The sequence below is a fragment of the Lampetra fluviatilis genome, chromosome 15 (assembly GCF_964198595.1).
Source record: "Lampetra fluviatilis chromosome 15, kcLamFluv1.1, whole genome shotgun sequence".
NCBI classification, from domain to species: domain Eukaryota; kingdom Metazoa; phylum Chordata; class Hyperoartia; order Petromyzontiformes; family Petromyzontidae; genus Lampetra; species Lampetra fluviatilis.
The window spans coordinates 14590023-14613990 of record NC_136289.1 but is presented as its reverse complement, the minus strand read 5'-3'; the positions used below and the strand labels follow the sequence as shown (position 1 = coordinate 14613990).

The 23968-nt window shown below is 56.2% G+C and overlaps 1 protein-coding gene across 1 annotated transcript in view; it reads right to left on the bottom strand.

Moving 5' to 3' along the window:
• The window catches only part of LOC144936282 (F-BAR and double SH3 domains protein 2-like), a 68683-nt gene extending 48814 nt beyond the window's left edge, over positions 1 to 19869 (bottom strand). Inside the window, 3 exon segments of the mRNA XM_078863353.1 lie at positions 10936 to 10981; positions 16480 to 16577; positions 19521 to 19869. Coding sequence (XP_078719479.1) covers positions 10936 to 10981; positions 16480 to 16577; positions 19521 to 19541 — 165 coding nt within the window. The 5' untranslated portion in view covers positions 19542 to 19869.
• Between the last annotated feature and the right edge of the window lie 4099 nt (positions 19870 to 23968).

Sequence of the window (23968 nt, the reverse complement as noted above, 5' to 3'; positions counted from 1 at the left end):
CTGTTCGTCCGTCTCCTCTGTACCCCCCCTCCACTCCAGTCTGCCTCTGTCTGCCACCACGAACCCTCCCCACCAACATGCATCGCCTGTGCGACAACATGCACCGCCTAGAGGCCATGAACTTAGAGGGGACACGTGGTCTAGTCCCTGCACTCCAGTCCGTGCACTCCAGTCCGTGCACTCCAGTCCGTGCACTCCAGTCCGTGCACTCCAGTCCCTGCACTCCAGTCCGTGCACTCCAGTCCGTGCACTCCAGGTTGTGTGCTCCAGGCTGTGTGCTCCAGGCTGTGTGCTCCAGGTGTTATGGAGCCCACAACCCCTTCTTCGTATACATGCTATCTTCTTCCTCACGTGGGTGACGTTGATGCAGAGCAGCAGCTGTGATTGTACATCGGGGTGGCTGATGAGCCAGACGATTGGGTCGGGAGGAGTAGCGAAGCGGTAAATCATCTTTTCCATTCATGCTATAGAGAAGGATCATTGCCCTGAAACGTCGTCTTAAAATTATGTTTTCCTTTTAAGGTCACACACACCGCGCGCACGCGCTGAAGTCACCATGCTTCAGCATCGTCGCACGGCCGTGGCGGTGCGGTGGCCCTATCGGCCCTCGTCATCAACTGTACCCCCCCCTTCCCCACCCATCTCCCCAACGCTCCGTTAACAAATCGTCTCGCACGAGGGCGCGACTTCCCCAGCTGGGCCAGGTAGGCTTAGAGTCACCTCCTCCTCGACAAACTCTCTCTCTCTCTCTCACTTCTTTCCGCTTCCCCCTCCTATCTCTTGCTTCCCCCTCTCGCCCCTGCCTTAGCTCGCAGCAAGGTTCTTCTCTCGGTCCGTCCAGTCTCGACCACAGAGGCGACCCCCCCCGCCTCCACCCACTCTGTATCCTGGTGAAGATCCCCTTTCTGCGTTAGCTTCGTGGAAAAAAAAAACATCAATGAAATCAAAATAATAAGATATTAATACTCCTACAAACGCGGGACCCCCGAAGGCAAGGGGGTCCCGCCTCCCTGTCGAGGAGCCAAGGGGGCCCATTCGGAGTAGCCGAGATGGTCCCCGTGTAGGTGGCGGAGCCAAGGGGACGTGTGTTAGGTAGCCAAGACGACACATCATACTACTATAATTATACACAAGAATGGGGGGGGGGGGGCAATTGCCTTGCCTCCTGGGAGGAGAGCGGACCCGTTGAACGTCTCCACACCGACACCCCCACCCCCCACCAATACTCACCACTGCTTACCACCCCACCCCCCTCCCCACACGTCTCTTACCGGGCACGCGATCTGCCGCCCTTCCTGTCATCAAATATTTAACGCGGAGGGACAAAGCGGTGCACGGTACGACGCGTCGCGACAGCCACAACAATCGGCACGGCGTGCGATGTCCGCTCGCACCGCTCGCTCCGCCGGTGTCTCCACTTTCACCAGGGGGCGGGGGCCCGGCGGGGCTTTGAACCACTCCGCCAGGGCCCCCAACGGATTTTCCGACTGCAGCGCCGGGCAGGTCGACCCAAGGGCGATCGTGAATCAGCGCGGAGCGCGCACGTCCGGGCGGCCCAGCGGAGCGCGGTCCCATCGGCCGGGCGGCCCCCGCTTGATTTTGCGTGCCGCTCTGGAGCTGGAGGTGGCGGCGGTGGGAGCGGCGGGGTCGTTTGTTTACTTATTTACGAGCGGCTTTGTGAGCGAGCGAGCCCGTTGTGGCCGCACCGCACGTTTGCTTGCCGAGCCTCCGCACGCCGCCCTTCCCGAACAGGCCGAGCGTGGCCGCAGAGACGCCCCGGCACATCAATCTTCCACGCGGGGCATTGTGGCCTGGCACCGATGGACCGCGCGCCGCCGCCACGCCGCAACCGCACGCACCGCCGCGGGCGGCGGCTTGCCAACATTGCCACCCTTGCCGCCCGCCGCCCCCAAAGCGCCGACATGTCGCCTCGCCGAGGCGCTGCCGTCCCTGCTGCGTCGGTTCGCAAATCTCACCAAGTCGCCACCGCACCTCGCCAGCACCGTAACTCGCCGCTGTGCCCGCCCACGCCAACTCACCACGTCGCTACCACCCCAAACGCCACTGCACCACCTCACCATCTCTTACCAACAGATCACAAAGTCACCGCCAAACCTCACCACACGGTCACCTCACCACCCCAACACAACCTCGCCATGCCATAATCCTACCTCAACGCATCATTTCTAAGTTAGCTCTCCATCTCACCGTGCCACCACACCGCCTGGCAACGCCGTCGCTAATTGCAATCACGAACGCCAATTACGACGCTCATCGTAGAGCTGCGAACCACACCGTGGCTCATCGCACCGCAGCGTGTGAAGGTCGGAGTGCATGCCAGGTGGCTGTGTTTACCAGTGCGCCCCTCCCGTGGAGTGGCCAATGCAGTAGCAGCAGTAGCAGCAATAGCAGCAGCAGCAAAAGCAACAGTAACAATAGCATCAGCAGCAACAATAGCAGAAGTAACAATAGCAGCAGTAACAATAGCAGCAGCAACAATAGGAGCAGAAAGTAACAATAGCAGCAGCAGCAAGAGTGGCAGCATTAGGAGTGATATGAGCGGCTGTAGCAGCATTAGTAAAATGAGCATCATGAACAGCAGGAGTAGCGGTAGTCTCTCTCTCTCTTGTTCGTCCATCATAGTTGATGATGACCACGGCACATTTGTCATTTTGTTGGGTTTTGATGAGTGCGCAGATGGCTGAACAGGCCAATCAGAGCCCGGCATTCTCTGTGGCACACTGGACAGGTCAGGGAGGTAGCAGTCGTGCTAGGTATGTATTGTAAACTTCTTTCGCACCGTACATAGCCAACCGTACTAAAAGGAGGTATGGGATATCAGCAGCAGCAGCAGCGTCAGCAGCTTTCACCATCGAGCTGACTGGTGGTGCAACAACACGTCCAGCACGGGAAGTCCCACTCCACGCCGCACTGGAGAACAATCGTTTCGACGCCCCCCATCCCAAAACCTTCCCCACCCCCTCTCTAGTAATCAGAGGTCGCAAACGGGTTTTCATTCCTTACCCATACCCGGCCGCACCAGGGTTGCAAACGGGTACCCGTACCTGTACCCGGCCGTACCCGTACCCTACCCGTACCCGGCCGGGTATCGGGTAGGGTACGGGTATCGGGTACCTGATTGCGACCTCTGGGATGAAGCCATGTTGCAGGCGCGAGTGGGTTGATTTTAGGAACTTGAATTGTGAGAAGAGACAAGACGTTGGGAAATGAGTGACAAACAGTTACTCACCGGTGACTCACGGCCTACCCGTACCCGGCCGCACCAGGGTCGCAAACGGGTACCCGTACCCGTACCCAGCCGGGTACGGGTAGCCGGGTATCGGGTAGGGTACGGGTATCGGGTACCCAGTTGCGACCTCTGCTAGTAATGCAACTCTCAGCACGCGGGGTGAAACGTCGGACATCGAACCGGACAATACAGGGCATGACTGGCAAATCCATCGATCGGACAGCTGTAGCAAAGAGTTCTGCTGGGAAGGCTCCACGTGTGTGGGTAATGATGCCATGCCTGATGATGATGATGACAACCGCAGTAATAACCGGGTCGGCCTGCCGGATTCAAATTGCGAACCTCTGCAACAACAAACGGAAAAGTCCCAGCGCTCGGCGATGCCACTGTCCCAGTGTCACTCATGATGATTCTGCTGCTGATGATGATACTGCTGCTGATGATGATTCTGCTGCTGATGAGGATAAATACTACTGCTGATGCTGCTGCTGATGTATGACGCTGACGCTGCTGCTGATGATGTTGTTCCTTTTTGCCGCTCGCTGACTCGGGGGTAATAGCGGCGAGCCCCGCGGTAAACACCGATCGGCGCACGCAGCGCTTCCCGCGCTGTCAACGCCTCTCAACTAGGACAACAACAACATCCCGCGTGGCATCCACGTCTGCCACACAGGCTTCTAACGTGGCCGGCGGTGGCCGAGACGGAGCGGCGACATCGTCGTCAGCGTTTAGGCGGTGGTCCAAGCGACTTCCTGCGGCTCGAATGGGCGCTGCAGGAATTGGCGCTCGGCCTCCGTTTACAGCCGCCGTGCAGAGCCAAGAGCAAAAATTCCACGTTACTATGGCAGGGACGAGTCTACCCAGAGTTATCGTACAAAATCGACGGCTTGGCATAAAATTTGAAATTGGATGGAAGGGTGAACCCAGGTGAAATGTTTATTATTATTATAATTCCACTTGTTCCCCCTGGAAAGTCTCGCTGACTCTCAAGACTCATTTTCAGGATGGTCCTGCCAAGTTTCCGCAGTAGGGAGGCGATGTTGCGTGTGATCACAATTGACTAATTTGTGAGTAATATTTCAGCATTGTAATATTTTGGCCAATACCAGTTATATCTTTTTAATAGCTGTGAGGAAATTGTAGAACCCGGAGGAAACCCATGTAGAGAGAGCTAAAAGAACCCACACGAGTCGAGAATCAAACCCAGGGCCATCTGGCTGCGAGACGCAGGCGTGAGTCCCGCGCTGCCCCACCGTGCCACCCGCGAGACGCTCTGCACCCGCGAGACGCTCTGCAAGTGCGAACTGCCACCAGCCCCGCTGGCAGAGCCTGGGCCGAGGGAGCGGGAGAGAGCAGGGCTGTGCCAACCTCGGCACAGCGACTCTACTGTTACAAAGGGGGCGGTGAGCGTGATGCGATGGAGGACTTCGCTTCAAGACAAAAGTTTGGCGAGACGGGGAGGGAAGCGGGGAGGTGGAGGGCGGTGATGGTGAGCTGCTGCTGCTGCCGGTGAGCCGAGGGTGAGAGGCACAGGGCAGCGCTCCCCACCCTGCCCCTGGCCCAGAGGTCACAGGATGTCAGGAGGGGTAACACGTCACACAGCGTGACCAGGGGGGTACACCACCGCCGCCACCACCCGGTCGTCTGCTAAAAGCACCCCTCCGCCTCTTGCCTTACACCGCCCGACCACCGCCACCTCGCAGTGGCAGCAGGATGTGAACGCTCCGGAGAGGAAACCGCAAGTAGGCGGGCGACGACGCTCGCCCCGACTCTAAACAAACACCAGCAGCGGCAGCGGTGACGTTGATCGCCAGCAACCCGCGACCCACGGCCTGCCAACCGACGGCCCGCGATGCCGCGGAGCTGGGCCCAAGCGGGGCCTGTTCAGCCAGGATGCCTCACCAAGTCTCAGGAGGCTCCGTTTCACGGTTGGGGGTGACGGTCGCGACGTTAAGTAACTTGCGGCGTTATTTTACTAATTTGGCAAACGTGGACCGTGACGCCGGCGCACACAATGGCCCTACTCTCTTGTGAGTGACGTCACAGGATCTTTAACGCCCGCTGCGAGTGAAGGGGACGGCACGTAGTGTTACTGCAGTAATCACACACCATAGTATTAACCAGGGCGGCCGCTGGATTCGAACCCTGAACCTCTACAGCAAGCGGTAAACGCGCTACTGCTCGGCCACTGCAGGTGCAAGATAGCACAGTTTACGTACAAGATAGCACAGTTTACGTACAAGATGTTCACCCGGGGGTCAAAGTTCTATAGTGGAAGCAGGTCTCCCTCACTTTATACGGTAAATACATTCCAAACAAGAAGGCATGCAAAGCAAAACCGCGTAACATGGAACGCACGGTCATCAAACCCACAATGCACTGCACAAGGAGAAAGCTGCCAAGCAGCGCGTACACTACAGACGGTACACACACAGCACACATACAGTGCACACAGTACACACACACAGTACACATACACAATGCACACAGTACACACACAGTACACATACACAATGCACACAGTACACACACAGTACACATACACAATGCACACAGTACACACACACAGTACACACACACAGTACACACACACAGTACACACAGTGCACACACACAGTACACACACACAGTGCACACACACAGTGCACACACACACAGTACACACAGTACACACACGGTACACACACAGTACACACACAGTACACACACACGGTACACACACACGGTACACACACACAGTACACACACAGTACACAGAGTACACACACACGGTACACACACACAGTACACACACAGTACACACACACAGTACACACACACGGTACACACACACAGTACACACACAGTACACACACAGTACACACACACGGTACACACACACAGTACACACACACAGTACACACACAGTACACAGAGTACACACACACGGTACACACACACAGTACACACAATGTTGTCCCACGTCCGACCGCATGCCTGGTGAATTCAAACCGCACGGCCGAGCCAACATGTTGGGTAGAGACAGAGAGAGAGAGACCGGTGGAGGTAGAGAGACAGGTGTAGGTGTCCTTGTGTGACCCCCCCCCTCTGTGTGGTAGTGTGACTCCCCCCCCCCTCTGTGTGGTAGCGTGACCCCCCCCCCCCCTCTGTGTGGTAGCGTGACCCCCCCCCCGCCCAAACCAGTCTGGGCCATGGCTGTGACTGTGGTGGGGTTGGCCTATTGGCATTTGCACATTTAGTTATACGGCGATTGGAACAAAGTTGTGATTAGCCTTGGGTAGACATCCGTTCACTGGAGAGGAATCTGCCCAAGGGGGGCAAGGAGGTGGGAGGGTGGGGGGTGGTGGGGGATAGGTGGAGGGCGGGGGGTGGTGGGGGGTGGTGGTGGGGGTCATATTGCTGCCATCGAGTTTGCACCCCGGCCCTTCTTTCTGACCCCACTAAGGGGACAGAAATATTTCCACGGGGTGAGTCATTGATGCAATAGTATTTTGACCGCAGAAAAATAAAAATATCTCCACATTAAAGCAGTAGATGGCATGTTGACGTGATTCTGGGGGGCGGTTGAAGAGCATCTCACGCCCGAGTTGCGGGGCCCTCGCTCCTTGGCAGCCACGGCGCATTGCTCAGTTCCTGGCCCCGCGGGGGGGGGGGAGACTGTGGCACGCAGAGTACAGTGTGTGTGTGTGCTGCAGTGTGTGTGTGTGTGCTGCAGTGTGTGTGTGCTGCAGTGTGTGTGTGTGCTGCAGTGTGTGTGTGTGCTGCAGTGTGTGTGTGTGCTGCAGTGTGTGTGTGCTGCAGTGTGTGTGTGTGTGTGCTGCAGTGTGTGTGGTGCAGTGTGTGTGTGTGCTGCAGTGTGTGTGTCCTGCAGTGTGTGTGGTGCAGTGTGTGTGTGTGCTGCAGTGTGTGTGTGTGTGTGCTGCAATGTGTGTGGTGCAGTGTGTGTGTGTGCTGCAGTGTGTGCGTGTGTGTCCTGCAGTGTGTGTGCTGCAGTGTGTGTGGTGCAGTGTGTGTGTGTGCTGCAGTGTGTGTGTGTACTGCAGTGTGTGTGTGTGTGCTGCAGTGTGTGTGGTGTAGTGTGTGTGTGTGCTGCAGTGTGTGTGTGTGCTGCAGTGTGTGTGTGGTGCAGTGTGTGTGTGTGCTGCAGTGTGTGTGTGTGCTGCAGTGTGTGTGTGTGCTGCAGTGTGTGTGTGCTGCAGTGTGTGTGTGCTGCAGTGTGTGTGGTGCAGTGTGTGTGTGTGCTGCAGTGTGTGTGGTGCAGTGTGTGTGGTGCAGTGTGTGTGGTGCAGTGTGTGTGTGTGCTGCAGTGTGTGTGTGTGCTGCAGTGTGTGTGTGCTGCAGTGTGTGTGGTGCAGTGTGTGTGTTGCATTGTGTGTGTGTGTGCTACAGTGTGTGTGTGTGTGCTGCAGTGTGTGTGGTGCAGTGTGTGTGTGTGCTGCAGTGTGTGTGTGCTGCAGTGTGTGTGTGTGTGCTGCAGTGTGTGTGTGCTACAGTGTGTGTGCTGCAGTGTGTGTGTGCTGCAGTGTGTGTGTGCTGCAGTGTGTGTGTGGTGCAGTGTGTGTGTGGTGCAGTGTGTGTGTGTGTGTGTTGCAGTGTGTGTGTGTGCTGCAGTGTGTGTGTGTGTGGTGCAGTGTGTGTGTGTGTGCTGCAGTGTGTGTGCTGCAGTGTGTGTGCTGCAGTGTGTGTGCTGCAGTGTGTGTGTGTGTGTGCTGCAGTGTGTGTGTGTGTGCTGCATTGTGTGTGTGTGCTGCAGTGTGTGTGTGTGCTGCAGTGTGTGTGTGTGCTGCAGTGTGTGTGTGTGTGCTGCAGTGTGTGTGTGTGCTGCAGTGTGTGTGTGTGCTGCAGTGTGTGTGTGTGTGCTGCAGTGTGTGTGTCCTGCAGTGTGTGTGCGTTGCAGTGTGTGTGACCAGAGGTCTCACTCCGAATCAGTCGAGCGGCATTTTCTTTTCATCGGTTGCGTAACGCTGTGTGGAAGCTACCTGGTCTGTCACTTCGCACGAAACTCCAGGTCTTCTCGGCCAGTCATTCCCTCCCTTCTCCATGCTTGCGAAACGTGGACCCCCTAATGGAACATCTTCGCCGGTTAGAAACATTTAGCCTGGCCTGCCTACGATCCATCCTGGGTTTAACCAGGCTGGATTGTGTGAGCTCCTCCGGCAGGCAAGGCTGCGTTGGCTGGGTAATGTAGTCTGCATGCCCAGCCACTGCATGCCTAAACAGCTTTTGTTCAGCCGGATAGAGGAGGCTGAACGAGCACGGCACGGGCTCGAGAAGAGATGGAGTGATGTGGTACAGGAGGATGGGGAGCTGAGTGGACTGGCCGATGACTGGTACCAGCAGTGTCAAGATCGGCCTCTGGAGGAGGCTCGTAAAGGACGCTACTGGGTGGTTGGAGGCAGTCGCCCTCCAACAACGGAGGGGGGAGGAGCGACGCTCACAACAATGAGCGGAGCACCGGGTGGCTAAAGCACAGCAAGTTGGCACAGTATGGGTACAGGTGGTGCATCGGCCAGTCATCTCAGTCAGTCGACCCGTGGCACCTGGGTCTGTCCCGTGACCTGCCAACGGGCGTTCGACACTTCATGTGCCTCAAGGTGCACATAGCCTGGCACAAGCGTCGTGGTGACGTCACCGCCACTTATTGGCGAACGGTGGTTGTTGTTGTCTGTGGTTTACGTGTGTGTCTGTGTGTGTCTGTGTCTGTATGTGTGTGTCTGTATGTGTGTGTTTATGTGTGTGTGGTTTACGTGTGTGTCTGTGTGTGTCTGTGTCTGTATGTGTGTGTCTGTATGTGTGTGTTTATGTGTGTGTGTTCTGGTGTGTTTACGTGTGTGTGGTTTACGTGTGTGGAATTTTAGCGATTGTATCTACGCAATCGCACTTTAGTACACCCTTTGTGTACACACACCACACATTTACACCAAAACCTCAGCTTCGGCAAATAAACGACTGTGCTCAACTGTTTGGCCACTTCTCATTACACATAACACGCAGCATTGTCACAAAACATAAACATCTCACACGAGTGATGACCATGACGATGATGATGATGAGACACTAAGACCCCTTCTTCTTAGTCACGGCTCAGCTCAAAACTTGAGCCGGTGGATTTTTCCAGGAACCGAGCCTGACCCGAGCCTGACCTGAGTCAGAGCCGAGCCTGACCCGAGCCAGGGCCCAGCTAGAGCCGAGAAGACGGCCATCAGAGGCTGTGCCAAGTCAGTGTGACGTCCGAGTTTAAACTCGCAACCACGGTGTCAACAAAACCTAAGACAGACAAGCTAAGACACGAACACGTGTGAGCAGGGCCACCCAGAGGTGGGGGTCGGGGCAATTTGACCCCCGTGTCTCACACCACAGAGGGCCCCACAACAAAGGCGGCCCTCTTGGGCCTCCCGGTCCCGGGCCTCGCCGAACCTCGGCGGGTCTGCCAGAGGGGAGGAGCTTCTGTGCGTAGAGCGGGAATGGAACTCGGGTCACTGGGTTCGGAGTGCGGTGAGCTGGCCGCTACGCTGACCCGCCCCCAGCTTTGACGGGCAGACACAAATTGACACACGCACACAGCTCACGTCGACCGTGTCATTGCAAGGGGCCCCCGTTCTGGCCGTCCTTGTAGCGCACATTTGGGAACAAAATAAGAAAAAGAAAGAGGCCTCGATCCAGCGGTAGAAATTCCACGTTACTATGACGCAAGCCACCATCGTGCGTGCAACAAGTGGTCGGTGCGGTCAGCAAGCGGTGCACGGATCCACATTGGAGGGAGTGGGGAGGGAGGGTGTTGGGCAGGAGTGCGTACATGCAGGCGTGTGTTCATACAGGCGTGCGTACACGCAGGTGTGCACACACCTGTGTGTGGACATTAGGGTGCCATTTAAAAGTCAAGTTTGTTATTTTCAAGGTCCATGCCTCCCGGTTGTATTTGTTTGCCGGTTAAACCGAGACGATCCCTCAATGTTGACGGGGCGCCCAATGGAGCGGAGATCAAAGTCGATAGACAGCACAGACGCAGAGGAGCAACAGGCGGCCCTCTCAGGTGACCTGCCGCCCACACTGGGCGTCTGTGGAAAAGAGCTTCATAGCTCATCGGATTCCTCCCGTCTAAACAAAGATTCTGATTCTGGGTAGGTGAGTGGGCGAGTGAGTAGGTGAGCAAGTAGGTGAGCGAGTAGGTGAGTGAGTAGGCGAGTAGTAGGGTTCCACTCAATATACGTACAGTCACAGTGTAGAGGCACAGACGCAGAGAAGAGGAGGAGATGGGGGGACTCTGAGGGCTCTTTGACTACGAAGAGAGTCGAATGAGATTCTCAGGTGTAACAAACTGGGAGGAGGGAGACATCCTACAACACTGAGACTTCTTTTCATATGCAGTGAGTGGCACACCCTGGTTGTGCGTAGAGGTGTGTGTCTGTGTGTGTGTGGGGAGCGGTAGTGTAGCGGTTAGCGCGTTGCGCTACGGGTTTGATTCCCGCTCACGGCCAACACCGGTGACGATTATCTGAACCGGTCCTGGGCCTCCCCTAGGTCGACTCGGCCTCAAATGAGTACCTGGTGCGATGTGTGCCGTCCCTCGTGTGCCATCCCGGCCTTCATAGGTGCTCGCTAACAGCATTTGCCCCAAAAGTCTGTAACAGATGTGTGTGTGTGCATACAGATATGTGTGTGTGTGTGCATACAGGTGGCCTTACCTGTCCATAATCCTTCTCGATGGCTGCCCGCTGCTTGCAGAACGACCTGCGGACCGACAGAAACAAATTGAACTCCACAAACTGCCACCGCACCGCACACGCACCGCCCACCTACACACGCACAACCTACCCACCCACGCACCACCCACACACGCACCACCCACACACGCACCACCCACCCACCACCTACCCACTGCTGGGACCCCCACCCCTGCTGGGACCCCCACGAGATGAAGCTCTGGGGGTTCCCACCTGATGGTGTTGGGCCCTACTCTGCCACGTTCTGGACGAGGTGGGAGTCACCCACACTTTGCCCCACCACACACAACCCGTCCATCACACAACAACTGTGCTGTCACCCATCCGTGCTGCTGGGGGGGGGGGGGAGAGGTGGGGGGGGGGGTGGGAGGGCGGCATTGAAGAAACTTGCCCCCTTAGTTTGCCTAAAAACTAATTTAATTCGTCATGCACGCTAAAGAAAGCTGCTGTAATATTCGAAAAAAATATTAAATTAATTTCAAAAGATAAATCGTACGTACATGCATGTATTAATGCCAATCGAAGTTAGTTTGACCATTTGTTAAAATGAATATAAAAACCCTGTGTGCCATGACTTTTGGGCCATCCTTGATATCAGCTCATCTGGCAGGATGGAGGACTCGGGGGCAGCCGGGCTGAAGCGGTGTGGGGCCCTGCAGACCACCTAAAACATCGCCATGGGGACAACAAATCTCTCTCTCTCTCGCTCGGCAGTGAGCTCACTGTGGGGCGACGCACATGCTCGTGGAGCCAAGGGGCTCCTTTTCAACGGTGGCCCAGACGAAGTGGGGAGATTTGACGAGATAGCGAGATTCAAAAGGGCAGCGACCGCAAGTGTAAAAGGCACGAGTAGGCCGAGACGTCAAAGACACCCTGGGAACCCTCCAGCATCTCCCCGTGTGGCCAGCCCTCGGCTGCCACTCCATCACTGGTCCCACCCTGGGCTCCCCCTCCCCAACCATCCGGTGAGAATCCATGCGTGTCGATTTAATCCGCCGTGTAGTAGCGGGGGTGGTGCGGTTCCATAAAACTTTTACCGAGAAATCGACACCAACGCAGACACCGGGAGCCCCGAACACTGCGGTGAGGGTGGACAGCTCCTGGCCGTGACATCACCACCGCGAGCCCAGCACTCGGAACGCGGGCGGTGGTCGCACGTGGCCACCGCCTTAACCGTCCCAAAATAAACACAATCGTCACGGCGGGGCCAGCGGCAACCCCGCCGAGGAATGCGAATGGGGGCGGGGGGGGGAGTGCGGAAAAAAGGAGAGGGGGGCGGGAGGGGGGTGGGGGCAGAGACGTGGACGGGGGTCCCTTATCGTGGGAGAGAGTTCACGATCGACGTTCAAGGTCCACGCGGTGGCGCCGTATCGCCAAGGCTGGTGACGCAAGTCCACCCGCAACACCTGCAGGTGCAGCCTGTACTGGCAAGAGCTGCGAGCGAGCGCCTCTTAAGGCTGCCATGGATTTGGCGAACTCTATGCACTCAGACAAAGGGAGGAGTAGGCCTCGGGGTGTAGCGTGGTTGGCATGGGCCCCGGTGCAATTGCACCAACTTCACACTCGAGAGTTGCGCCACTACCCAGGACAGGGACAGCGACCAGCGCCAGCTCGTGGTCGCCGTGGCCTAGAGTCCAACCCAGGCTATCGGGACCGTGCCACCTTTGCTCGGCACTGCGTGAACAGATTCGGGGCCGCTCCTGCGCAGGTTTTCTCGCGGGATGAGCTGCCGCTGTTCGACGCGACGTCCAAAGCTTCGCTCCACATGCCAGAAGCTTCCTCGACCACGACGAAGCTGCCGACGCCAAACGTCGGACCTTGCGCCGGATGACATGCGCGGCACGACCCTTAACCCTGGGACGCATCACCAGGACTCACGACCACACACACGCAGACGCTCTCTGTCTCACTCTCCTCCTGCACCTCGTCTCCTCCTGGCCCTGGGCCAAAGTCCAGCGCGACACTCGGCACGAACAGAGGCCCGCGCTGTCCGCCCTCGGGGTCAGGCCGCCCGCACCTCTCCTCCCCCCCCCGACCCCTCTCCCCCACCACCCTACCATCATAAACCACCACGCGGAAGTTTTATTATTTATTTAAAGGAAATATTTCACCTTGAAAGCCCCTTGCAAACAGGTCACCTTGCACACGGATCGTTTGTAAGGTGTTGAAGGTGTCAAGTAACGTTGATATATCGTACACACACACACGTACACACACACACGTACACACAAACGCATACACACACGCACGTCCACGTAAATGTGTACACACGTATACACTCACGTACACCTACACCGTGGAACGTGTAAACACGCACAGTGTCTCGAGGCCTTATTCACAGCACGCCGACTGCGTGACCATCGCGCCCAGTCACACGCGTCGACGCGCAGGCGAAGCGCGCGGGCGAGCGCTCAGGTGTGCGCTCAGGTGTCCGCTCACCGCCACCAGCTCACGGCGGCGGCCGTGCCAAGTGGAGTGCGACGGAGTTAACGCTCCGTGCCCTCATCAAGCACCGCGGTGGACGTTGAAGTGTTTCGATTGTGGTTGGTGAGCGTTTTATTGGTGGTTATTAGTGTTTGGGTAGTGATTGGTTGGTGTTTGGTTGGTGCTTGAATTGTGTTTGGTTGGTGGTTATTGGTGGTTGATGAGTGATTGGTTGGTTGGTGGTTGGTGGGTGGTTGGTGGACGGAGTCACACTGCACTGCAGAGTAAACACGCGGCGATGGTTCACGCATCCTCCAGCTGGTGGCTTCCTGCCAGGAATTTTTCAGATTCTTTAAAAAACGAGAACATGCTGTTGAGTCAGCTCTGCTGCCCATCCGTCCAGTCGCCCGCCCGCCAAGTCGCTCACCGGGTCACTCACTCGGTCATTAGGTCGTAGTGACAGTGGGTCGTTTGACGACTCCCAGCAGCAGCGATCGCGAGGCTGTTTAGAGACGGATGCCGCAACTACTGCCGCTGCTGCTGGTGGCACGTAGCACAATCAAGCCCCGTCACCCAGCACAACGCCTCTTGTTAATCCACTGCTGGATGACGGCGACCCCACACCGCGTGGGCCGTGGCGGCACAGGTCACAGATCCAAAACGCCAACGTTGGTTTGACGTTGGGACCAACATTCTCAGGTTTACTGGCTACAAATCCCAATTGTGTGATTTGAGAAAGAGATCGGAAATGATTTAATCCCAGATGAGATCAGCCCCTGACTGTTTGTCATGAAGGCACATTCCATGCACCGTCCCGGTGGGAGCCGCCACCCACCCAGCCCTCCGAGCCCCCCGGCCCCCAGCCCACGGCTGGAATCCGCACGGATTCGTGGCGCAAGGATGACCTCACTTTCGTCTACGCGGTCGCAATTTCCCAAACCCGGAGTTCGCGTGACGCAAGCCTCGGGGTCTACGACATCGCCGGTAAACACGAGGCGAGCTCCAAGCAGAGCGTGACCCCCCTCCCCGTCCGGCGCAGCGGCGTCCAAAGAGCCAGCGACCCGCGCGCTCCACCAAGTCGAGCGCAGCAGCGCACACCGGCTGGTGACGGCCATCGAGCCAGCGCTTGTCTCCCGTTCGCGGCGCTGAGCTGGCGGTGGAAATTCCCCGTTCCTTTGATGGGGGGGGGGCCTCTTCAAAAGACAACCCACTGTTGACCTCCCCACAAAGTGGTAGTGATTTTATCGGCTGTGTGTCAGGTGATGTGTAGTGGCTGTGTGTAGTGGCTGTGTGTGTAGTGGCTGTGTGTGTAGTGGCTGTGTGTGTAGTGGCTGTATGTGTAGTGGCTGTGTGTGTAGGCTGTGTGTGTAGTGGCTGTGTGTGTAGTGGCTGTGTGTAGTGGCTGTGTGTGTAGTGGCTGTGTGTGTAGGCTGTGTGTGTTGTGGCTGTGTGTGTTGTGGCTGTGTGTGTAGTGGCTGTGTGTAGTGGCTGTGTGTGTAGTGGCTGTGTGTGTAGTGGCTGTGTGTGTAGTGGCTGTGTGTGTAGGCTGTGTGTGTAGTGGCTGTGTGTGTAGGCTGTGTGTGTAGTGGCTGTGTGTGTAGTGGCTGTGTGTGTAGTGGCTGTGTGTGTAGGCTGTGTGTGTAGTGGCTGTGTGTGTAGGCTGTGTGTGTAGTGGCTGTGTGTGTATAGGCTGTGTGTGTAGTGGCTGTGTGTGTAGAGGCTGTGTGTGTAGGCTGTGTGTGTAGGCTGTGTGTGTCAGGCTGTGTGTGTAGGCTGTGTGTAGGCTGTGTGTGTGTAGAGGCTGTGTGTGTATAGGCTGTGTGTCAGGCTGTGTGTGTAGGCTGTGTGTGTAGGCTGTGTGTGTAGGCTGTGTGTGTAGGCTGTGTGTGTAGAGGCTGTGTGTGTAGAGGCTGTGTGTGTCAGGCTGTGTGTGTCAGGCTGTGTGTGTAGGCAGTGTGTGTAGGCTGTGTGTGTGTATAGGCTGTGTGTGTATAGGCTGTGTGTGTAGGCTGTGTGTGTCAGGCTGTGTGTGTAGGCTGTGTGTATAGGCTGTGTGTGTAGGCTGTGTGTGTAGGCTGTGTGTGTGTAGAGACTGTGTGTGTAGAGGCAGTGTGTGTCAGGCTGTGTGTGTAGGCTGTGTGTGTCAGGCTGTGTGTGTCAGGCTGTGTGTGTAGGCTGTGTGTGTGTAGAGGCTGTGTGTGTAGGCTGTGTGTGTCAGGCTGTGTGTGTAGGCTGTGTGTGCAGGCTGTGTGTGTAGGCTGTGTGTGTAGAGGCTGTCTGTGTATAGGCTGTGTGTGTAGGCTGTGTGTGTAGAGGCTGTGTGTGTAGGCTGTGTGTGTAGGCTGTGTGTGTGTCGGGCTGTGTGTGTCAGGCTGTGTGTGTCAGGCTGTGTGTGTAGGCTGTGTGTGTGTAGAGGCTGTGTGTGTATAGGCTGTGTGTGTATAGGCTGTGTGTGTGCAGAGGCTGTGTGTGTCAGGCTGTGTGTGTAGGCTGTGTGTCAGGCCGTGCTGCGCCGTGGTTCCACTTCGTGTTGCGTTGTGTCAACCGAATACGCACGGGCACATAGAGCAGCGCTCTCACAGGAATTAAATATCGCTCGACGCCAACACAGAGCCAGCCTTGTGACCAGCTGGCACGCCCGAATGCGCACGCACACGCACGACAACAATAACACACATCATCGCCGCCCCGATCCACTTGCGAGACTTTTGGGACAAGTGCCATGAGTGAGTAGCACCTCCGAAGGCCGGCACGGTGCACGGCACGGCGGCCTGCTATGCACCACACCCGCCTGCCTTTGTATCCCCAGTGCTGGTGTTTGAGACACACCGCAATCAGGTGCGAATGTCATTAAGGTTGGGTCGACCAAGCGGAGGCCCAGGACCCGTTCAGATAATCAGATCATCTTCACCGACGCTGCGAGCGGGAATTGAACTCGGGTCACCGGGTTCATAGAGCAGTGTGCTCACGACCGCACCAGCGCTCCCCACACACATGTACACACACACGCACACACACTCGTACACACACACGTACACATCCATACACACACGTACGAACAGGCACGTGTGCACGTCTCACCGGATGTCCTCCAGGAGGTCGCTCTCCTGCTGGTGTTTGGCCGTGAGCCGCGCAAGCTGCTCTGTCTGCGCGCACCGCACCTCCTGCGTCACCTTCGCCTGCACCACAACACCAGAGCGCGTCACAAACACAACCATCAGCACCATCATCACCACCGCCACTCAACGCCACCACCATCAGCGCCACCACCACCATCGCCACCACCATCAACGCCACGAGCGAGCGGCACTACCAACACCACCACCATCACTGCTGCCACCAATACAAGATGAATATCCCCTGTGTAGCCAGCCTCCACACGGTGAATATAAAACCCATGTTAAACCGATGGCATCGGCCCTATCCCAAACGCAGCGCACGAGCGCACGCGTGTTCCTCTATTTGTTTTAGGAATGTAAACAATGGATGAGACAAAGCCAAAGATTCCCCGCATAGCCGTCAACAGGCTGTTGGGGCAAGTGCTGTTAGCGAACACCTATTGAAGCCGGCACGGCACACGAGCAGGTGGCGTGGCCAGCACTACGCCCGGCCGCCTTTGTCTCCCCAGTGCAGATGTTTACACACCGCACAGCGTTAATCACCAATGTTGTGAGTTGTATTTACATTCTAATTCTAAAGGAATGAAGCGGGATCCCTCGTGGTCAGGAGTTCGCAGACGCCACGAAGCTTTCCTGGACAACTGCTGGACGTCACCACGCTTAGCTTCATGACTGTGTGAGGACCACTGCTGTCATTACGACACCTCACGATGTATTATTATTACTCAAAACGTGGTCTCTGTAGCAGTGCTGCCACCAGCATCATCATCATCACTGCCGAGTGTGTGCGACGTCAACACAATGTGCTTGTCACTACTCCCACGTGTCGATATTGTAAACATCAACACAACAACCATCAGCTGCAGCGGCAGCACCATCTTCAGCACCAACAGCATCATCAGCACCAACAGCATCATCAGCACCACCACCACCAGCATCATCATCAGCACCACCACCACCAGCAGCATCAGCAGCAGCACCACCACCAGCAGCATCAGCAGCAGCACCACCACCACCAGCATCATCATCAGCACCACAACCACCAGCATCAGCAGCAGCACCACCACCACCACCAGCATCATCATCAGCAGCACCACCACCAGCATAATCATCATCAGCAGCAGCACCACCAGCATAATCATCATCAGCAGCAGCATCATCATCATTATCAGCACCACCACCAACATCATCATCAGCACCACCACCAACATCATCAACAGCACCACCAACATCATCATGAGCACCACCACCACCAGCAGCATCATCATCAGCACCACCACCAGCATCATCATCATCAGCACCACCACCAGCATCATCATCAGCACCACCACCACCACCAACATCATCATCATCAGCACCACCACCAACATCATCATCATCAGCACCACCACCAGCATCATCAGTAGCACCACCACCACCAGCAGCATCATCAGTAGCACCACCACCGCCACCACCAACACCACCACCAGCATAATCATCATCATCAACACCACCAGCATCATCATCATCAGCACCACCACCACAACCACCAGCACCACCACCAACATCATCATCAGGAGAACCACCACCAGCACTACTTCCTGTCTGCCATGCATTTTCACACCTCGACAGGACCCAGAAGCAGATCACCTGCTGAGTATAATTATTACGGGATCGTAGATGAAGGGGCAGCGCTAGTGCAGTGGTTAGCACCCGGAGACCTGAGTTAGATTCCCGGACACGGCTAACATCAGTAGCGAGCGATAACGTCAGAAGCTAAGCATAGATGAGCCTGGATAGCGCTTGGAATGCAACCACCACGCAGAGGCTGTCACAGGCGCTTGCGTGGCTACCACGTGGGCAGCAGAGGGTAGCGTGTCAAAAGAAAACCCGCTACTGTACTGAACTCCTATGCTCGACCAGCGTGGTGAAGTATGGTCAATTAACCCCAACGCAACCCACGCGGCGTGGAGTTGGCCCGCACATCAGCAGCAGTGGATGGAAAATTACGATTAATAACAATCCGACGTTTGGGACCCATCAATCATCTCTGCATCTGTGTCCTCACATTGCCCCCCCCCCATCCCAGTCACCCACCACTTCACTCTCCCCATCAACCCCCGTGACTCCAACAAAAACAACACCACCACCAACAACAACAACCTCCACAAAATGTCCACAACTTCACCACCACTCCCACAACAACAACAACAGCTGCTGCTCCCCTAACCACGCCGTCAGAGTGAGACGCCAACTCTCCCCCCCCCACCAGCAGCAGCACCTCATCATCATCATCATCCCGGCTCCACCACACTCGCATCGATGGTGATTCTACGAGCGGCTAAAGGGCACGGTTCTGCATAATCACGGCATGACCAGCGTGGTGAAGTATGGTCAAACCGCCCCCATACAAACACGGCTCAGTCCATCAGCCCGTGTTGGCCTTCCAGACCACGAGCATCCAGCCGCAGGAGCAGCAGGCAAGCTGTGGCCTGGTTTCGACCTTTCTGGGCCTCATCCCAAACAAGTGACAGCGGCCACCAGCGAGCATTGTGTAATGTAGTAGAGTAGCAGTGGAGCGAGGGGGGCCCCCTATCTTAAAGAGAGGGCGGGAGGGGGGGCTCCTTGCCCATGAACATCGCCTCGTTCGCCAGCTCGAGCAAGCCTGGCGCTGCTGATGAGACACCGAGTGTCGAAACCGGCCCACAATGTGCGCCTGTCAAGTTGATACGTCCCACATTGGCTCCATCAAGGCCGGTCCTGACGACTTCCCCCCCGGGTTTAACCAACGTTGATGATGACGAAGATGACCTCCCAAAAGGGCCGTGTGGCTGACGGGATGTAGATGTGTATCCTTGTTGTTGTTTGTTGTTTAAATAAACGCGAAAGACAAACGTGGTCTCGTGCACTGCGGGACCACACCAGGGGTGATGCTGCTGCTGCCGCCTCTTACTCCATGCACCCCCCCCCAACAACAACCATCATCATCATCATCCCCGGGACCCCCGGCTGGGCTCATCTTACCTTCCGTGGGGGGGGCTGCATGATGACGCTGATGCTGAATCGTGGGGGGCCCCAGACTCGGGCTCAACTCGGCTCAGCTCAGAGAGCATCACACTGGCGAGCCTCCATCGGGGGCGATCACCTTTGTTGTTCCTTCTGCTGCTGCTTCTGGTGATGTTGCTGATGATGTTGCTGCTGCTGATGATGATGATGATGCTGCTGATGATGCTGCTGATGGCGATGTTGAATCGCCTTGTGCTGCTGCTGCGAGAGACAGAGGAGTGAGAGGAGGAGGAGGAGACGGAGGAGGAGGAGGGCGCTGAGCGCGAGACGGACCCGCGAAGCGAACGCCGCTGCGCGCTTCCCGGGCGGGGACGGGGGAGGGGGCGGGGTGGAGAGGGGGAGGGGGGCGGGGCGGAGAGGGGGAGGGGGGCGGGGCGGAGAGGGGGAGGGGGGCAGGGCGGAGAGGGGGCGGGGCGGAGAGGGGGAGGGGTGGAAAGAGGGAGGGAGGGGCTCGGGTGGAGCACGTGGTGCCAAGCCACCGCCCTGAGCTCGCGGAGCTGCAAAGACAAAGGTGCCCCGTGTAGCCTTCAACAGAGCGCTGGGGCAAGTGCTGCGAGTGAGCGGCACCTACGAAGAGGGCTGGCGGCGGCATATCGAGGAGGTGGCTCACACCACTTCCCGGCCGCCTTTGTCTCCCCGCATCAGGCACTCATTTGAGGCCGAGTCCTCCAGGACGCCCCTGACCGATTCAGATGTCCGCCTCTGTCGTGAGCGGGGATCGAACTCGGGCGGCCGGGTTCGTAGCGCAGCGCGCTAACCACTGCGCCACCGCTCCTCACAACTACACACGCGCGCGAGTAACAGGGCGCAGCGGGACACCGGTGTGATGCGTCAGCGTGGTGGTGGTGATGGTGGTGGTGATGGTGGTGATGGTGGTGGTGTTTACATGCAGTGAAAGCCTCAGCTGTTTTATTGCAGTCGTTAGGATGTGGCCACTAACTCCACACACGTCGATTACGGCCGTGACGCCGATTACCACAGCCTTACACAGAGACCCGTAGACGTATTGTCTTACATAAAGACCACATAGAATTACATAATGACCCCATGACATTTCGCAATAACCCAAACACTTACGTCAACATTTACTGTACTTACATAGAGACCCCATGACTCAGAGACGTACAAAGATACACAAACTTACAAAATTACAGAGAGATCCAGACTCAGACAAAGAGACCCATAGACTGGCATAGAGACTCATAGAATGACACAGACACCCATAGACTCACACAGAGACCCATAGACTCACACAGAGACCCATAGACTCACACAGACCCACAGACTCACACAGAGACCCATAGACTCACACAGAGATCCACAGACTGACACAGAGACACATAGACTCACACAGAGACCCACAGACTGACACACACACCCATAGACTCACACAGAGACCCACAGACTGACACAGAGACCCATAGCCTGACACAGAGACCCATAGACTGGCATAGAGACCCATAGACTGACACATACACCCATATACTGACAAAGAGACCCATAGACTCACACAGAGACCCATAGACTCATACAGACCCATAGACTGACACAGAGACCCACAGACTGACACAGAGACCCACAGACTCACACAGACACCCATAGACTGACACAGAGACCCACAGACTCACACAGACACCCATAGACTGACACTGAGACCCATAGACAGACACATAGAGACATAGACTACCTCAGAAACCCAGAGACTCACACGGAGACCCATAGACTCACCACACAAAGACCAATAGACTCACACAGACACCCATAGACTGACACAGAGACCCACAGACTCACACAGACACCCATAGACTGACACAGAGACCCACAGACTCACACAGACACCCATAGACTGACACAGAGACCCACAGACTCACACAGACACCCATAGACTGATACAGAGACCCACAGACTCACACAGACACCCACAGACTGACACAGAGACTGACATGGAGACCCACAGACTGACACAGAGACCCACAGACTGACACAGACACCCATAGACTAACACAGAGACACAGACTCACACAGAGACCCACAGACTGACACAGACACTCATAGACTCACACAGAGACCCACAGACTCACACAGACACCCATAGACTCACACAGACACCCATAGACTGACACAGAGACGCACAGACTCACACAGACACCCATATACTGACACAGAGACCCACAGACTCACACAGAGACCCACAGACTGACACACACACCCATAGACTCACACAGAGACCCACAGACTGACACAGAGACCCATAGCCTGACACAGAGACCCATGACACAGACACCCACAGACTCACACAGAGACCCACAGACTCACACAGACACCCATAGACTCACACAGACACCCATAGACTGACACAGAGATGCACAGACTCACACAGACACCCATAGACTGACACAGAGACCCACAGACTCACACAGAGACCCACAGACTCACACAGACACCCATAGACTGACACAGAGACCCACAGACTCACACAGAGACCCATAGACTGACACAGACACCCATAGACTGACACAGAGATCCACAGACTCACACAGACACCCATAGACTGACACAGAGACCCACAGACTTACACAGAGACCCATAGACTGACACAGACACCCATAGACTGACACAGAGACCCACAGACTCACGCAGACACCCATAGACTGACACAGAGACCCACAGACTCACACAGACACCCATAGACTGACACAGACCCACAGACTCACACGGAGACCCATAGACTGACACAGACACCCATAGACTGACACAGACACCCATAGACTGACACAGAGACCCATAGACTGACACAGACACCCATAGCTGCAGCGCCCCCACGCGCACCACGTGGGTCTGTCTCCATTCTTCACAACTGGGGAGCGGTGGTGAAGTGGTTCAGAATGAGGACAGGGTGAATGATAGGGATTAGACTTTGAGTTAGCGATATGGTTGGCGTGCGGGATAGGGTTAGTGTTAGGAGTATAGGGAAGGTATGTGATTAGGGTTAGGGCGTATGGTTCGTGTTTGGGATGAGGGATCGGCTGAGTGCGAGTTGATATGGTTCGGTAGAGGATGGAGCTGGGGTTAGGGATTGGTTTGGGTTACCGTCATGGCGCGTATTGGGGATAGGGTTGGTATTGGTGGTACGTATACTGATTATGGTGTTCGGGGCTCGGTTGGGGTGAGGGATAAGGTTTCAGTAACGCGAGGGGATATGGGAAAATGAACCCACGCAAGGGCAACACGCAGAATGCGCGCTCGCGTAATATGCGACGTTTCGAGCAATGCCTCTTATTCATAGTGCATCAACAGAGGTAGAGCTGACGCAAGGACACGCTGACACCCCGCGTGGGGTTCAGAGGACCTCGGCGGCACTTTCTCAAAGTGCACCCCAAGTGACGTGAGCACCCCTTGTCACTTCACAAAGTGCACCCCAAGTGACGTGAGCACCCCTTGTCACTTCTCAAAGTGCACCCCAAGTGACGTGAGCACCCCTTGTCACTTCACAAAGTGCACCCCAAGTGACGTGAGCACCCCTTGTCACTTCTCAAAGTGCACCTCAAGTGACGTGAGCACCCCTTGTCACTTCACAAAGTGCACCCCAAGTGACGTGGCACCCCTTGTCACTTCACAAAGTGCACCCCACGTGACGTGGCACCCCTTGTCACTTCACAAAGTGCACCCCAAGTGACGTGAGCACCCCTTGTCACTTCTCAAAGTGCACCCCAAGTGACGTGAGCACCCCTTGTCACTTCTCAAAGTGCACCCCACGTGACGTGGCACCCCTTGTCACTTCACAAAGTGCACCCCAAGTGACGTGAGCACCCCTTGTCACTTCTCAAAGTGCACCCCACGTGACGTGGCACCCCTTGTCACTTCACAAAGTGCACCCCAAGTGACGTGAGCACCCCTTGTCACTTCTTAAAGTGCACCCCACGTGACGTGGCACCCCTTGTCACTTCACAAAGTGACGATCCCTACATCGGTGACTTCACAACGATCTGCCGTTCGACTTGTACCTTACATTCTTGCTCAGTTGAATGCGCGTATTTACTCGTATCGACTCTGTATATCTTAGTGAGCGCCGTTTGTGCCGGCCTGTCTATTTGTATCTGATTAAGACGAGCCATTACCCGAAACGTCACCTATATTGTTGATGACGAATGTGCTGCGATGCGGTCGCGTTCATGAACTCGGCAGAGGGCAGAGCACCGAAGTGATTTTTCAGATTGTTCTGATCTCGGCTCTTCCGCCCTCTGCTTTCGTGGCTCGGTAGTGCACTGGCAACCGCGAATTGTGCTCACCACAACAACCACAACCAACACAACCACCACCGTCCTTACCACTACCACCACGACCAGAACAATAATGCCACCGCCATCCTCCGCACCATGACCATTACTACAACCACGACTACAACC